Raw genomic sequence first — 18,012 nt, 5'->3', positions numbered from 1 at the left:
ACACTGGATGTCACACCGGACTTGCTGCTGCTGCGGTGGGTGCTGTGGATGTCACACTGGATGTCACACTGGATGTCACACTGGACTTGCCGCTGCTGCGGTGGGTGCTGTGGTTGTCACACTGGACTTGCAGCAGTTGATGCAATGGGGGGGGGGGGGGGGGGGGCTAGCTTCTTAATTCATACCTTCACCGCCTCGTTCCACCGAGCACTATAAAGGGTGAAACCGCAGTGAGTCGATCGGCAGATGGCGTGTGGGAAACCACCCCCCCCCCCCCCACCACCTCATTTTCCAAGATGTGTGTCCAACGTGGAAGAGTAGGCAAAAGTATTCCCTCTCTAGCGGCGCTCCCTTTAGTGGGGACCTCTCCGTCAGCAGTGGGGGCATGAGCAGGCAAATTGCAGGGCTCCGCCTTTATCTTTACCTATTCTTTGTGTACTGTAGTCATACAAACAATCGCTTTGTGTGTCACCTCCGTGGCTCTATGTCCGGAGGCATATGAAGCATTTGTAAATGTCCTCTCTCTAGTCACCCACACGTCTCTCTTGTCCTACGCACTTGCTAACAGCCTGCGTGCCTGCCTTTCTCTCTGTTGACCCCCCCTCCCCTCCCCGACCCGACCCCCGGGTAGAGCCCATGTGGTCACAGTAAAGAAGTCTCAATGAATTATGGCCCAAATCAACCAGATTGGCAGGCCAGGCCGGCACACTGGAACATAATGCCCCCGAGTCGCCGGTGTGACTTATAATTGCTGGCAGCAGGATTCTCTTTTATGGGCCGCATACCAGATTGCTACGGAGCAATGCAGAATAACGATAATACCACTATTGCCGTGTCTTAACATTTCTAAACAAACTACTTGCAATTAGAAATCATAATTAAAATCGAAAGTCAATGACCCATTCGAAGTAATGGAGCATACGCAACTGGTGTGGTGCTTTGATCGATATGTGATGTTATCAGCCTTATTTATAGGTCAATGGAGCAAAGACATCACTCAGAACAGCACTTTAGACGGGCCCTGCATAATGTGTTTAGTTACTCCTTCCAGCGTGGGACAATTAACAAAGTCACGCAGATTTGTGCCAGGGCCTTGGTGTCGCTAATAAACCTGGATTTGCTTTCACGCAACTGCCTCGATGCAATATTTAAGTGCGTCTGCTTTAAATGCAATACTGAACAAATTTCACGAGTTTCCGCAAGGGCGTGCCAGATTTAACTCGAGTGCAACGCCTCATTCGTGGGAATTCAGGTCTCCATTTGTACAGGCGGAGATGAAGGATTTCGGTGGGGAGGGGGTGTCACTTGGTCAAAAGATAACACAACGAATCAATGAATTATTGGTCACTGCCACCAGCGAACTCCACCGTGGTGGTTGGCCGCACACGTTGCTTGAAACAAGAAAACAATAACCCGTCTTACAGCAACAAGTACGCGCACACTGGAATTGCCGTACCGATGCATCCCAGCAGCGATCGTTTCGAAATATTTTTTTTTTCTCGCTCGTGGGCGCGGCCCTGCGCAGTTCCTCGCCCCCGGCACGAAACGGGGTCAGGTCCACCCCTTCGCCAGCGCTCGATCGCCGTTTTCTAAGTGGAAACACTGAGTGGATGAAGCGAGGGCGCCAACCGGGCGAATATGGAGCTGCTTAAATAACGGAATTTCCACAGCGAATGAGTAACGCTGGATCACGTGGGAACGGGAGACCCGGGAGGGTTCCAACAAAGGGCGCCCTTGTGAAGGAGGGAAATGCGCAGGCGTGGCCTTAAAGGAATTAAGTGCAATGGAAGCCGCTCAAAAGTGTGCGTTCGTAAGAGTGAGCAGCTGGATATTATAAGTATTTGGTCGGCTTTCCACGGAAAAGGCAGGTGGCAATGCCTAGGACATACCACATATGTCCATGGTAATGTTTGTGACACTCCCATAATTGTATAGCCATGTATACCCAATTGTGCTGTCGGCATTGTGTCATGAGGCAAAGTGTAAAATCACATCATAGCACTATACCCCTCCACATTTGAGAACAGTCCATGGGAAAACAATTATATATTGCTTTACATTTTTATAATTTTCACCTCCACTGTATTTAAATTTTGCTACCGATGTCACGTCACGAGATTAAGTATCCACCATTGGAAACCTCATTTGCCAGTAACAAAATATGATAATTGTTTTTTTACCCTTTTATCTGGCAAAATAACTGACACTTTTTTTTACAAGGAGTCATTTTTAAATTGACCACAATACCTGCGGTCGGAACGCAAACAAAAACCAACAACTATGATAATGTATGTGGCACTGTCCTTGAAATTGATTGGTCCACACCTGAGACAGCTTTCTTTAGAGCCTCGTCTCACATGGTGTTGGACCAGAAGACGCCAAAAGGCGCACAACTCAAGACAATGCACCATCAGAGTATGAGAGCTCGGGGTAAGCATTTACACCATTGGAAACCTCATTTGCCAGTAACAAAATATGATCATTGTTTTTTTACCCTTTTATCTGGCAACAAAACTGACACTTTTTTTTACAAGGAGTCATGTTTACATTGACCACAATACCTGCGGTCGGAATGCGATGGGCATAACTGTATTTGTAATTTAAATACCATTCATTTTAACAAGTAGGCTTTCGCAACCAATATTATCCAAAAGAGGCTTTTTGGGTTAGATCACGTAAATATAAATGTGTCGTTAAACCCGCCACCACCCGACACAACCAATTAGTAAGGTTTGTCACAATTCTGGCTGTCACCTGATGAGGCTGGTTGTAATTACCGGCTAAACATCGTACTCGAATTGTAAATGCTGTGGGTTTACTCTCCAGCACACCGGGTGTGCTGAACTAGTGCACTAATCGGTACGTTCTGTTTACGTGACAAACCTTTACCAATTGGCTGTGTCGGGTGGTGGTGGGCTCTCACGACACATTTATATTTATGCGATCTAACCCAAAAAGAACCTGTGTTATGGAAAATACCATTCATGTAATGACAATGGAGGCTGTGGAATTCACGTCAGTGAGCTGATGAATGCCAGTTGCAAAAGTAGCTTTGGTGCAGGTTTTTCTAGTCCCCTGAAAAGATAATCTGTTATCAAAGGAGGTATTTAACTCGAAGGTTTCCATGCCATTCAACCAGACATGACTGACAACTCCTCCAGGCAGAATGTAAAAAAAAACACATCTGTGGTAGATAAATGTGAGAAAAAAAAAAGCTTAACATAAAATATCTTTATACACCGTGTTTCAAGTAATGCACTATATAGGCATGATCATCATCACCAGCAGCCATGGTCAATCCACCGCTGGATGAAGGTCTCCCAAAACCCCTGCCACCTCTCACGATCCTACGATGTTATAATCCACCTGGCACTTCAGTGGACGACCTCTTGAATGCATCCCATTCCATGTACACGTGATGAAGCATGTGTAGTGTAACAGCGCCGGCTGGTGGACAGCGGCGGTGACTGTGACGGACAGACAGCGCACACGCCGGTGAGAGCGTGCACGGGGTGTGGGCAGAGGGGAAGGACTAGGACAAGGGTGACGGAAGACCCCGTCTGGAGGCCCCTGGAACCTGCCAGCGGGTTCGAGAAGGTAGGCGCGGTCAGGGCGGAGCCAGGCCGCGCTGGGAGCATAAAAGGAGCCGAGAGTGGGGGGGCTCGAGGCTGCCGGTGCTGGGAATGGAGTCGTCTCATCGTCGCGGTCGTCTCCGCTTGCTATTGCGTTACGAAGGAGAGCAGTCGGCTATCTGAGTCAGCGCCGTCAGTGCTGGACGGCTATTGTTGTGTACAGGACAGGCTAAGCTACTGTGGAGAGAGTGTGCGGACGAGACCGTGAAAGTTGTTAATAAAGAAAGCACCTCCTAGAAACTCCGTCTCCGAATCGTTAACACTACACGTGTACGTACGAATATCTGTATGTGTGCACATGTGAGTTAGTAAGCATTATGTATGAATATCTGTATTGTGCACGCGAGTTAGTAAGTATGCGTGTACAAATATCTGTATGTGTGCACATGTGAGTTAGTAAGCATGTTTCTTCTAATATCTGTATGTGTGAATATTTGAGTTAGTAAGCATAGTGAGTAGGGTTAGCGTGATGCACTATAACATGCCGACCATAATAATAAGGATTCATGTCTGCATTAACCACAATACCTGCAGTCAAAATGCAAACAAAAAACATACTATGATAATATATGCATTGTCCTTGAAACTGATTGGTCCACACAAAGGGACGGCTTTCTTTTGAGCCTCGACCCAATTGGCGCTCGACCAGATGCACAGAAAGGTAAGGGCCCCTCATTGTTGTGTACGGCCTCCTACAATGGGCTCATTGCCCTGCAGATGTGTTTGTCATCCGCCGTTCATCGCTGTGTAATCCATAATAGCCCACATAAAAAGGCCGAACATTACATAATTGCATTTGTTTCATTCTTGAAGCTTTGTTTTGTTTTACAACTCACATGACCGACATGGCACGGGGAGGGCTGTACATTATTTGCGACTCCGATTATCATGGTTGGCTACGTATATGGTGCAAAAGAAGTTCATACATCTAGCAGTGGATTGACAATGGGCTTCACATTACGATTTTTTTTTTATTATCAAACCCACATCATTTAGTTGTTGAACTAAGGTTACCATTGTATTGTTTATGTAAAAAACAGGCTAGGTAAACCGACTCCATGTAGGGTAACACGAACGTGTCTGCCCAATTTACTGCAAACATATGCCGTGACATATGCACACATGGATGGGGTGGAGTAGTGGCACAGTGGTTAGCACGCTGTGCTATGAACCATGCAGCCCGGGTTCGATTCCCTACTGCGGCCGGGACGAGTGGCAAGTGACCTCCGACATCATCCTAGCTTCTTCTCACATTCACTAACCCGCACTGACCACTGTGGTGAAGTATGGTCAAAATACACACCCAAAACCAACAACGGGAGGCCTTAATCCATTGGTGGATTGAAATTAGCTGTAATTAATTCGTGTATGTTGATATACAAACGCACTGGGAGCTATGCACTTTTACATCTAAATTTACAACTCATTCCTTTAGAACTGCCTTTGTGTGTCTAGTTTGTTGTCCTTCCCCACCACCGGCGATTAGCATGGTTAGCTACATACGGTGCGAAAGAAGTTCAACATACATGCTATACATACGAATATGGGTCTCTATGGGTTCCTGTGGGGCGTTTTAGCTCTATATGAGTCTTTGGATCTCTGTAGGTCTCTATGGGTCTCTGCCAATATTAGGACGCCACTGGAGGTAGACACTTTTAAATAAAAATTTACAACTAATTTCTTCAGAATTGCATTTAATGTTTAGTGTGTTGTCCTTCCCCACTACCTACGATTAGCACGGTTGGCTACGAATGGTACAAAGCAAGTTTCAACACACATACATATAAGGACTTCACTAAACTGACACCACAATTTCCTCAATTGGAATTCAAATAGGAATAATCTTTCATCAGAAATCATCACCCCAGCACCCCCCCCCCCCGACTGAGAAATCTCGGCAGGACCCTCCTGAGAACGAGTCCAGCAGACGCGTTGATGTGTTCCTGAGTAAACGAGCGTGACAGTAATGATGATGATGATGCTTACCTTGACCAGGTGGCTGTTGACCCACTTTGTGAAGGTCTTCTTCTGCACGCGCTCACGCTCATCTGCAAGCAACGTGCGCACAAACAAAAGCCATGAAAAATGAATGAGGGGGCCCAGAGAAAACCTGAATAGGACAAGGAACATTCATTCACAATGATATAAATATTACCACATTCAAGGTACAGTGAGCGTTATATTATTATACACCGGCAAACCTGTGGCACGACCTTGTTTAAAGGTGGGGTGGGGGGGGGGTGCAGGGGCATGACAGTAAATGCTAGGCAAGCGTTCAACAAACGCTGAACAGAATGAGTAACAATATGATCTGCTTGCTTCTATATGCCCTAGGTGTCACCACCCCGTGTAAATATTTATAATTCGGATTATTTGGCGGCTATACATTTCCACGTGATAAACCACTTCGATGAGCTCGCATTTGTGGCCAGGTTTGCTTCTGACAAAAGAAGCTAATAGCTCAGTGGGCCTTACCTGGTAAAATATATATTTTTGGCGATGTGTTACCCTTTTCTACACTGTGCACTTCTATCTTGTTTAGTATTGTTTGTTTGTTGTAACTTTCTGACTCGCTCCTACTGGACATCTTCGAAAGAAAAAAAAGAGCTTCATAGCTCATTAGATTCCTCCGGTATGAATAAACATTCTGATTCTGGAATATTGCACCAACATGACTTGACTATGATAAGAATGTATAAGTGGGGGGGGAGGGAGTGCTGATCTTTAATGAGAGAGGTGGAGTCCCCTATACACTACCCCCCCGCCCCCCCCCCCCCGACTCAACTGACACTACAAGCCTGATATACAGGGCCTTATATTGGGGAGCCACCCTGCAGAAGGCAGGGCCTCACCTTGTCTCGAGCCTGGAGCTCACCACAGAACTCTTGCTGATGTCCATTGGCTGAGAGAATCTCTGATCAATGGTCGGTGATGCACCATGTCATGCGCGCCCCGTACAAGTTTCTTTTTTTTTCCCTTCGTCAAAGGGCATCGCGGTCCTCAATGTTGAATGATAAAATGAGATTTCTTTTTTCATAATCTTTTTTCAGCTGCAAGAATTTTTGCTGCATTTGAATAAATTGCAAGTTGAAGCAGAATATACTGAATTAGTTGACAAAGCCGCCCGCTGCACCCGCTAAGCTTGAGTACCATCTTTGACCGTGGCCAATCGGAATCAATATATAGTATAACGATGACACATTCATAGCTGGATATTGCACAGTCCGTCCGTGTAGAAAATGGCGGGGGGGGGGGGGGTTAAAACATGTGTACAATATTGAAACCTTGAATACCCATTACCAGCCAGAGATTAAATACAAGTGAGACTACTGAAATCACACAATGACAATGCTTTCTTTTAGCAAGGCCAACAATGTGCAGGCCTGGTGACTCAAGATTTTAAAAAATACAATTGGGAAAATTCCTGGGCGAGAGCCTTATAAAATAGCTTCTACACGTTTAACTATTGCCACATACACACACACACAATTGTAAGCCTTCCTTTCCAATTTGATAGCACGAGAGGTATTTTTCTACTTGACGGACTGCGACATAACGGCAGAGTAGTTACAATTGACGATGTCTTCAGTTGCACAAATGGACATTGCCATAAGCCCGCACCTCAGTATCTTCCCGTCGAGACGTCACGACAAAAACGCAATTATAAAGAAACGAGTTTTCAATTTAGATGTAAAAGTGCATAGCTCCAGTGGCTTCCTAATATCGGAAGAGCTTTCCAGACGGCCGCAGAAGCGCATCTGAAAGGGGAGTGATGCAGTGATAGTCTTTGTTCGATGGCTCACTGCGTGACGGTTTATGCTCTTTGAAGAGATCAGCAAGGTATTGTGGTTCATTTGTGGAAAAGAGCTTTGTGTGTAATGAGCGCGATCAAAAGCCCGGGGCGAATGTTCACTTTACATCACAGCGATCGTCACTTGTGTTGGTAATTTGCGCTACAACATTTGCAATTAACGAAATTAAAGCGATTGTTAATTGGCTGTGATGTAAGACAACTGAAGCAAGTGAGAGGAAGGATAGATTTATTTAAATTCCTTTTTAATTTAAAATAAACTTTGTTCTATCAGGCACTTTTAATTGACTAAACCAATTACGTGATTCTTCGATGTCGCCAAATTTGATTCAGCTTCAGGACAAATTGGCATCACTTCATCGATGAATATGTATTGTATAAACAAATAAAAATCTTATATTCTTGGTTCTTTCGGTAAAGTCACGTAGAAGGGAAATAATAAAATAATAAAAATTTAAACATTATATAATTAAATTCTCACAATGTTTCGGTCACAACGCAAGCAGCCGTCCTCAGGTGAAGGAACAGAACTGTCAGAAAGACAGCGTCCTAATGAACACTGCTAAGCTTGGCAGCGTGTTTTAAGCCGGGTGGGAGGAGGAGAGAGCCTTGACAAAGGGATTTACATATCAACAACGGACGGCTGCTTGCGTTGTGGCCGAAACGTCGTGAGAATTTTATTATATAATGTTTTTATTTTTATTATTTTATTATTTTCCTTCTACGTGACTTTACCGAAAGAACCAAGAATATGAATCCCTGCAGTCACGAAAGCTTTAAATCGAAAAACTAATTACATACTTCAGTTACAGTGTAGATTACAGTATTTCATGTCAAAAAGTGAAAATTATCACGCACTTATTTTACACCTCAAAGTACACATTTCACATTCACAGTTTAACTTAACACATTTCGCTTTCCGGCGTTGCTGTACCTTTTCTATAGTCGACAGACTTCAGCACACTGAACATGTTCTGTTCAACAGACCTTGGCGTTGCCATCATGTGCGCGTCTGTGGTCCTCAGTGTACGTACGTATGTTGAACTTATTTTACACCGTACGTAGCCAACCGTGCTAATCGGAGGTCCGGAGGAAGGACAGCAAACTAAACACAAAAAGGTAGTTCTACAGAAATTAGTTTTCAATCGAGATTTAAAAGTGCATAGCTCCAGTGGCTTCGATTAGCACGGTTGTCTACGTACGGCTACAAAAGAAGTTCTGCATACATACGTGCATGAAGAGCGTTCCAGACGGCCGCATTAGCGCATTGAAGGGGAAACTTGTGGTTCCAACTCAGATTCGAGAAACTAGGCCGGGAGATGCAGCACCGGTCTATCCACGCTACGCCAGCCTCTCTACCAAATGCAACACCGCCAGTCTCCGAAGTTGAAAAAGTTAAAAAGGTAAAAAAATTAAAAGGCAACAAAAGGTAACGAACTATTTACTGCACCAACTGCTCTTAAAACAACACATTATTCAAAGCAACTGTAAAAGTAACACATTGGTATGTGTAGCAAACTATCTAGCATCAAACCTGAATCTCTAAAGCCCAATTCTGCCTGTCCACTTGCTTCAAGACATCTCAAACCCACAAAAGGGCCTTATATACCAATGTGTTTGCGAAGGCCAGTGTGGCGTTCATGTGATCAATGAACAATGGCGTTTTGTTGCTTATGCATTTGTGAATACTGCGCAAGTTTTGTAAAGAGGCTTTTGTAAAAGGCAAAAGGTTATTCTTCAAATATCTAACGTAGCAAAATGACCATTGCTTTAGGCCTAAAACTCAAGGAAACACGCTACAGAAGGCATTACCCAAACTTATATTTTATATGGGGTGCTCTTGCCAATAACGTATGATAATCCCCGCAGCATGTGTTTAAGAAGGTTGACTCATGATGTGTGTATTTTGAACGTCTTTCGTGCTAATAGCAGGTGCGGGATGAGTCCCAGACGGTTGAGGCCGATCCAGTTTTGCCTGCCGAAGCAAAGGCTGCTTGATGACATTGGTCTGGAAACATACTCTTGTCTGGAGGACAGCGCTGTCCTCCAGACAGTCTCGTCCCTTCACCTGATGAAGGCCGCTTGTGTCGTGGCCGAAACGTCGTGATTTTTGTTATTTTATTTTTTACCTACGTGACTTTACCCAATAGAACCAAAGAGTAATCCTTGCAGTCACGAAAGCTTTAAACCTAGAATTGGTCTGGAAAGCCAAGGAGCCGAGGAATTAATACAGATCATTTATTCGTATATCGTGGGAGACAGAATGAAGGTCTGCTTATATTTGGTGGACTGCGGTGGTGTGAGAAAGACACTTTTAAGGCTGCGCCTTGACGTCTTTTGACCCAGAGGGTCACTTGAGTCAATAAACGTTGAGCACTTTTTATCTTCTGCCCATCGTGAACCACGATGACTGCGGAGAATGGCTAGCAGCAGCATTTCCCCGCGCGCTGGTGAGATGAGAGAGCAGCCCTCGAGCGGAGCATTGGCCGCACGGTGGCCAAGAGTTGCTCATTCAAACCGACTACCATATCTCACAGTCATACGTAGGAAATGCATATGTAATAACATAGGGCGGTAGATAAACGTCCGTGAAAATTGTGTTTGCACTGTCAATTAATCACGTTTAATCTGATTTGGTCAGTTAATCATGGAGAAATGACAAATTAAGGGGCCCGCTTTGGCAGTGGCGATGGTTAGGAAAACTCACTTGGCTGGACATTGGCGCGTGAGAGTGAAAATTGCAACCAATTGCCAGTCAGGGTCAACTCATCTCCATTACTACACGGTGGCAGATGCCACGAATAATACAGTGCTAATGTTAATCATTTTCACGTTTCCGAAAATATGGTTAATGCTAAGAGGGAGGGCAACATTTCAAACGTGACTCATATAAGCGAATAAACCGTTTTATAAATAAGTCCAGGATGTTTGGCATCGTGTGTTGGCAGACGTATGATGAGGATGGCATGTGGCGGGCAATGCTTGCATGTGCGTGTGTGCGTGCATTTAGGGCATATTCACGCGTGCGTGCGTGCAGGTTTGAGCGTATGGTCATTTACGAGTGAGACTGCACGAGACCATGGAGCACGAATTCCCACAATAGCCTATTTGCAAGTGCAAAAGCCTGCACCCAAGTGATAGTGTGCACGTGTCTCGGTGTATGCGTATTCCATCGTGGGGTGCGGTGGTGCAATGGTTTGCGCACTGCCCTGCGAGCACGGCCGCTCGGACTCGATTCCCATCCATGGATGTAATAAAGGTAAAGGCGCCGCTGTTGAAGTTGCTTGCTCACGCCACTGCTGGTAGAAGGGCCTCCACTCAAGGAAAGCTTTCGAGAGCCCCCTCATACCGGGTATTTGGTCTGCTCTTCCACGTCAGCCAGACACCATAACAGGTGGGAGTACCCACACTTGACCCCACCACACGCCACCTGCCGATGAACTAACTGTGGGGCACCAATTTATACTTACTGGCTGGACAGAGGCAGTCTGATTCAAGAAACCTGCCTCATTTGTTCCAACTGCCGTGCCGGCAGATGGAACCGAACTGGCGATCTCTGGATCGCGACACACCTGCCATGGATAATATCAATGGAAAGTGACATTTCAAGCTTGGGCTGTGCCTCCTCGAGATTGGTCTGGGCATAATTGAGTACCTGGTGCAGTCTGGGAACACTGGGACTCGGAAGCCACGTTGAAGGCCACACCACCCCTCGTGTGGCGTGCCAGGCTTAATAGGGGCACCACAGTGGCGAGAAATTAACTACCTTGCTGGGTACACAGGAGGTTGTGGGTTCGATGACGACCCTGACGCCTGTATATCTGGAGTTTGCATGTTCTCCCCGCTGTTATGTGGATGTTTCTCCAGGTCCTCCGGTTTTTTCCCTCCACATTAAGAATCGACGTGCGTTTATATAATATTTGGCTGCTATAAATCTCCACGTGACAAGCTACTCTGTTGAGCTATCACTTGTGGCCAGGTCGCAACTGAAAAAAAGCTATATAGTTCAGTAGGCCTCACCTGGCAAAATAAAAAAAAGTTTAAATAGCTTTTTTTTTATGGTTTAAATAAATGCTTACTAACATCAGCTGGCCCAACATTTTTGTACGGCTATACGGAGGACTTTTGAGGTTCCATTGCACATGCGTGCTGAAATGAGCGCACACGTACGTAAAAGTACAGTGTGTGCATATCTTTATGGGTTGTCATTTTAATGGAATCCATAAATGTTTATCGCACACCCGCGCACTCACGTGTTTACAATTCACTGTTCGTCTCGTATATTCTGAATTGTTTACAGGGCAGTGGCTGCTGCTGCTGCGTATCCCACACTTGCAGTAATACATTTTGTTAAAGCAGAGTGCAAGGTACGCTGATGAGCTCATTCGTTGTTAGTTTATTTTGGGTTAAATTGTGCGGTAGGGTAGTACATTTCTAACCGTGACCCTCCAACGCCTGACAGAGCTGGCAAAATCTCGCTTGCTTCTCAACATTCCTCCTCTGGTTTGCTGATACACCAAACAAATTGGCTTATTTACCCTACCGCACATAAGTAACCAGCCAGACAGGTCGGCAGTAAAGAAAGTGGCTCACAATCAGAAGGTTGCAAGTTCAAATCCTGAGTCGGGAGGTGACTCAGCCCGTCATCCCTCTGGCATCAATAAAATGAGCACCGCTTTGTGGGGTAATCAACAGTGGTTGTCCTTTGGAGAGACTCGCCCCTGCCATAGGAATGCTGAATTTCGACCGCTGGCTCAGGGCTGTAAGTGGAATATGAGCGCTGCCTCAATGCTCATTTGCGCAGGGAATCACTGACCTTTTATGTGTTAAAAATAATCGTGGCATATTTCCACATTTAGTTAATAATAACACTAAATTTGTCAAAGCCGATTTGCCAGTTATTCCTGCAGGAAAGCCCCATTAAGTCTCAGCACAAATCCAAATTTCCAATTTTCCACAAACATCTCAGAAGTAAAGTGTGAGTCATGGCACAATTGTAGCGTGCTAACAAAACACCGCTGAATATTAATATATGAATAATAAGCAATATTAAAAAGCCACTTTCCATTCAGTCTTCTTCATGAAAATATGTTTAAGCAGGAAAATGTAACCCGTTTTGACCTTCTTGGTGTTAGAATCGGACTAAAATCGTAATGAAATACTTTATTGGTCCGGAAGACCCATAGGCTGATGAATAGGAAAAAAACTAATTTGATTAACTTTTGCCTGTTCAATCACATATTTGATACCCACAAAACTCTGCAAGAGCATCTAAAATATGTAGTAGGTAAAATTTTAAGCAAGGGCCCTTATTTATAGCCGAGAAATCTATAAAGCGAGACATTACCCAAAACAATGTCATTATATATATTGTTATCATTTAAGTGCAATGCTATTAACATGTGCAGATTTTTTTTGCAATTTGTGATGGCGTGTTATATACCATTCATAAAAAAAAAGAAATCTCAAGAGCTCTGTACAGAAAGAAAAAAGAAAAACTCCACTGCCGATTATTAATACATTCCAACCGAAATACAATAAAATCTGATAACATTAACAATAACTACACTTACAATACAGCTAAAAGCCAGCAATAACACTTACACCGTCAAGGTAAAACCCAATCAAAACGACGGGAAAAGCCAACGATTAAAAACAGACTGTCAAACGAAACTTAAAAGCGTTGACAGAGTCACCCGTAGTATCGTTCGCAGTGCCCCTCTTCCCCGGGACCCAGAATTTCACAGAGCAGATCGCCAAGAGAGGCGCGAGATTGTTTTCACAGCCACTTCCGAGCCTTCCCGAGCGGTGGACACCACGGCAGAGAGACGCCACGCCACGGGGAAAATAAGTGACCACGAGAACATCGAAAAGCCGACTCATTCGTCGCAGCCCCTTCGAGCCAAACGGTCAGGGTGGCGGAGTGAGCATTTAGAGGCGGAGTGAGCATTTGGGGGAGCAATGAACTTAACGCGTTCAGGATTTATTTGGGTGCATTTATTTCTTTCATTGTGTTCCTTTCTTGTTACGTTTATTTTTCTTTTATTTACTGTTTATTTAGGTTTTCACACTCATGCGTTATCTAGTTACCGCACGCATTTTGCAAGTTGGTTTTTCGCCGGCCAAAATGTATTTGCAAGGGCTCCATAAAGTCTCTGCTTTGACATTCGTCCATGCTCTGGTCCCTAACCAGACGAAAGTGAAAGGTATTCCTTTATCTGTATTATTCGCTACCCACCCTCTCGATCACTGCTGGCTCCTACTAACCCCGTGGCAATCACGGTCACAGTTACTACAAGGGAGAGAACGACTCGTGTCACGTGACACACTTTCAACCTTGCCTTTTCTCTAAGCAGCAACCAAGGACGTGCGTGTTGACCTCTCTGGGCCCATCGGCATCGCACACCTGTGCTTTGAAGACTCCCAACACACGTGCGCACACACCGCACGCACTTCATACATGCATTGCATGCACCATGACGCAGCCCATTAATAGATGACCGATTGATGGGCCGTGATTCACGTGTCCGCCCGAAGACAAAATTCTATGCGGGGGAAACAACAAGGTCGCCATGCCTACAAAACACCCCTAAAAATAATGTTGAATCCCGGTGCTAATTACGAGCACATGCTTGGCTCAAAGGAGACTGCTGCACACAAAGTTCACGGGCGGAGGTATCCGTTTACAGCGTGACAGGACTGTACCATGTTATGTAAGGGGGGTGGAACAGCTCCTCATATTGCCCATAACCCCGAGGATTTCAGATTTCCATGATGCCCGGTCTACGGTGCTAAGTAGAGCTGTGCGATGCAGTCGGTTCGTATCAATTCTTAAACCTCCCGATACGTGCATCAAATTACGCGTGGAAGAGTCTTTGTATTTTTGTATTTGTATATTTTTCGTGTATTGGCTTCAGGTTATAAACTGCAGCCACTGCGGGCCGCTACATTCACCACAACGCAAGCGAAAATTAGATTTTTTTTTGTTTTGTTATAAAATCGCGACTCTGAATCGCAAATCTTTACACAATCGGAAGAAAGGGGGTGAACGGTTTACGCCTGTAGCGTCGCTACGTTTCGTGGGAAGCAGGATGCCACCGTGGGAGACTAACACATGCGCCTCACAGTAAGAAGCACCTGGGTTCGATTCCAGACTCGGGCGCCTTTCTGCGTGGCCTTTGTATGTCCCCCCCCCCTCCCCCCCGTTCTGCATGAGTTTCCTCTGGATTCCACCAACAGCTAAAAAAAAAACACGTACAATGTCATGGGTGATGGCCATTACATTTTATGTGTGACTTCCCTGGGCAAACAAGTAATTATAAATATTATAGCGCTACGCCTTTGCGTAGTAACATGGCAAGCTTTGTCTGCAGAAAGCTTCTTGTGCGGAAACAAAATACGCATATGACCCCCCACCTCCTTACATTATGAGTCAGCTCTATGGCTGGCAGAAGGTAAATGCACCACTGTGAAATGTCTGCGAGCAGCGAGACTCAAGATCAAACAGAATACACCACGAACAAGTCTGCTCTGTTCTACGCTTTCATTCTCACATCACACCATTGTCATTATTGTTATTATAACAAACACAAATCCACCCCCCCCCCCCGGAAAGCCTCGTTCAGTCTCAAGACCTTTTCAGGAGGCTCCTGATAAATTTATTGCAGTAGGGAGATTAGGGGGGTGGGCATACAAGCGCTATGCGTTTCACAATTAAGTAATATTTGTTATTATTACTATTTTTTTCCAAGGCTAGGCCGTTGACTACCTCGCCGGGTATACGGGAGGTCGTGGGTTCGATCCCGACCCTGACGCCTGCTGCTGTATATTTGGGAGTTTGTGTGTCTCTCCCCGTGGTCACGTGGTTATTTCTCGGGGTCCTCCGGTTTTTCCCCCTTCACATTTAGAAACGTCCGTTGAGAGTATTTGGCTGCGATAAATGTTCACGCGATAAGCCACTTCGTTGAGCTGTCCTTTGCCATAGCCAGGTTGCTTCCGACAAAAGAGCCGTATAGCTCGGTGGGTCTTCACCTGTAAAAATAAAATAAAAATATCTATGCAGTTTCGTTCATAGTTTAGCTTTAAGGCGCGTCCTTTAGAACATGATCGCTGGGGCGAAACGTCGGTGTCACATGGCCACCGTGCCTCAATGAGCCTCATCGCAGTTGGGTGTGGTGGTTCGGTCAGGTCCGGTTTTTGCATCTGCGACAGGCAAATTACTCTGGCAGCATTGACTTGCACGGCTTAACCGTGCACCAAGCCAAAAAGGTTTTCAGCAGCCTTACAATATTGCATCGGTTGTAGCCTTAATCGTACATACACGCAAGCATGGCGCGGTGGTAAACACCGGTGTTTCGCAGCAATTGGGTGCCTTTACTGCGTGGAGTTTGTGTGTTCTCCCCCTGTTCTGCATGGACTCGTACAATTTCAACCTTAACTAAAAAACATACATGCAATCTTAACCGGTGTTGGCCCACATCCCAATACAGGATCCTCCTAAAAATGAGTGTTTGTACTCAGTGTTGCTTTCCTTGGAAAATAGATTACAGTGTTCCCTCATTATTCACAAACTTGCTATCGGCGAATTTTGGCTATTCGCAAATCGCATCTTGAACGCCACACGACTGCGTCGAGAGAAAGAATGTGATGAGGTAAAGCGACGAGAGAGAAAGAGATGCGAGAAAGTGATGAGATAAAATGATGGGATAATTTTCATGTATTGAATAGCTTATGTATGTATTAAGGGGTTTTCTTAGGCAAATATCGTTATCCGCGAATTTGCCATTCACAAGCATCTCCGGTATATAGGCCATATACATGTATATAATGTGTATAAGATTCTTTGCACACATTCACACGTGTAACTACTCGATGTATATACACACAAGATTGTGTGCACGTGTAGTGCTATAAATGTGCAAAATCATCGTATGTAAATAATTTATGATTGTGGCCGTTTATCAAACTAATGTTGGATGAAGGCCTCACCATGCCGTTTCAGTCATAGGGGTTGTTGAACCATACTTCACCACAGTGGTGCAGATTCGTAAAGGTGAGGGAGGGAGGGGGGGGGAGCAGGATTATTTAGGTATCACTAAATACCGACGTCACCTGTGGCTAGGAATCGACCTAAGGTGAACGGGTTCACAGCACAGTGCGCTGAACCACCGTGCAACTGCGTTTCCCCGTGCATCTATTAAGAGTGTGCCCGCACTCTCTGTATTTTTAAGCAGGATCGTAACAGCCGTAGTTACTATTCTGGCAGTCCCAAGACTAAATGGCACAACTACTTTTAACAACAAAATATATCACTGCAATCTAAAACCAAATGTAATTGCAGTTCAACACCCAGCTGCATAAATATCGTTTATTTGTTTTATATCACATTGCTTTCGCGTTCAAAACTTTATGCCCAATTTCATATTACGTCTTGTACTGTATACTATGCGTGGAGCGAGGGGGGCTCTGTGGTAGTTCAATACACAGTGAACCTGACTCCCGAAGTTCAATACCTGGCCACGGCTAACATTAGTGGCAAGATAAATTCTGTTCCCTCACCCTTCGCCAAATCGGCATTGCCCAACACGGTGAAATGTGGTCAAACAACCGCCATGGCCGTGAGGTAGCCTTCATGGAGCAGTGGATTAACAAAGGGCTGTACACTACACCCTATATGGCATCTTATTGTTTGGTTTATATAGCGTCGTTGATCATGCAAACTGCATCCCACAATAGCTAAGGAACCACAAAAAGCTGGAACGCAGCAGGCAGGGGTGGTGAGCCAGTGCTACCAAGAATTATCCGAGATCTGCAGTCCTCTATATAGGAAGATGTTTTCAGCCAATTTACGAGCATTTATACATGCTGGAGGAAACCAGAGCACCTGGGGAAAACCCACAGGTGCGAGAGGGGCAACCCTCGATCCGATACATAAGGAATAGATGATACGTGCACACTTTGGAGCACCGCCTTCTCCTGGTAAGCCGGGGTACGGCACCTCCTGAACGATCACGCGAACGGAGTCTCGAATTAAGAATGAGATCCACCAACACCTCGTCGACACAGTGCTGGATTACAGGCCGCGCGCATAGCCACCACGGCCCCAGCAATACCTGTGGATAGTATGGGCAGCTACATTTCGATTAAGAAAGGCTGTGTGCAAAAGGGGATTGGGTTACCCGATTCGGACCGAATTCACTGTGCAGGTAATGTGGCTAACACCTGTTCAGTTACACTGGCAGGCCCAGCAGCACATGTGTGGGGGTGTTTAATTTCGCCCACACTGCATTATAAAAGCAAAGACATCAGTAGCTGAAACCCACAAAACGTAAGCCAGAACGTGGCACACCAATACTCCAAACATTGGAACAGGATCCATACTCTTTGGTTCTATTCGATCCTTTGCAGTCACGAAAGCTTCAAATCTAGAATTGGAACAGGAGCAATAAATACCTCTACGACATTCGAATCATCCGAGGTGTGGTGGCGTTATATGTGTACCTCGAGTTAGACCAAGGTGAAAGGTTGTGGATGTGACTGTTCGTGCAAGTTCCATTACATTACTGGGCA

General features: G+C 45.3%; 1 protein-coding gene across 6 annotated transcripts in view; it reads right to left on the bottom strand.

Moving 5' to 3' along the window:
* LOC116945259 (uncharacterized) overlaps positions 1–18,012 on the bottom strand; it is a 231,226-nt gene that overhangs the window by 90,882 nt on the left and 122,332 nt on the right. For 5 of the 6 annotated variants that reach the window (XM_032959623.2, XM_032959620.2, XM_032959622.2 and 2 more), the window contains exon 2: positions 5,619–5,680. In XM_032959623.2, coding sequence (XP_032815514.1) covers positions 5,619–5,680 — 62 coding nt within the window. Of the gene's footprint in view, positions 1–5,618; positions 5,681–8,377; positions 8,463–18,012 lie in introns of those variants that run through there. The other variant, XM_032959626.1, reaches the window with a different exon arrangement.

Source organism: Petromyzon marinus, chromosome 23 (assembly GCF_048934315.1).
Source record: "Petromyzon marinus isolate PM22_M1 ecotype Great Lakes invasive population chromosome 23, UKy_Petmar_22M1.pri1.0, whole genome shotgun sequence".
Classification (NCBI taxonomy): Eukaryota; Metazoa; Chordata; class Hyperoartia; order Petromyzontiformes; family Petromyzontidae; genus Petromyzon; species Petromyzon marinus.
Note: the sequence above shows the minus strand (reverse complement) of the source record. Positions and strands in the feature narration are given on the sequence as shown.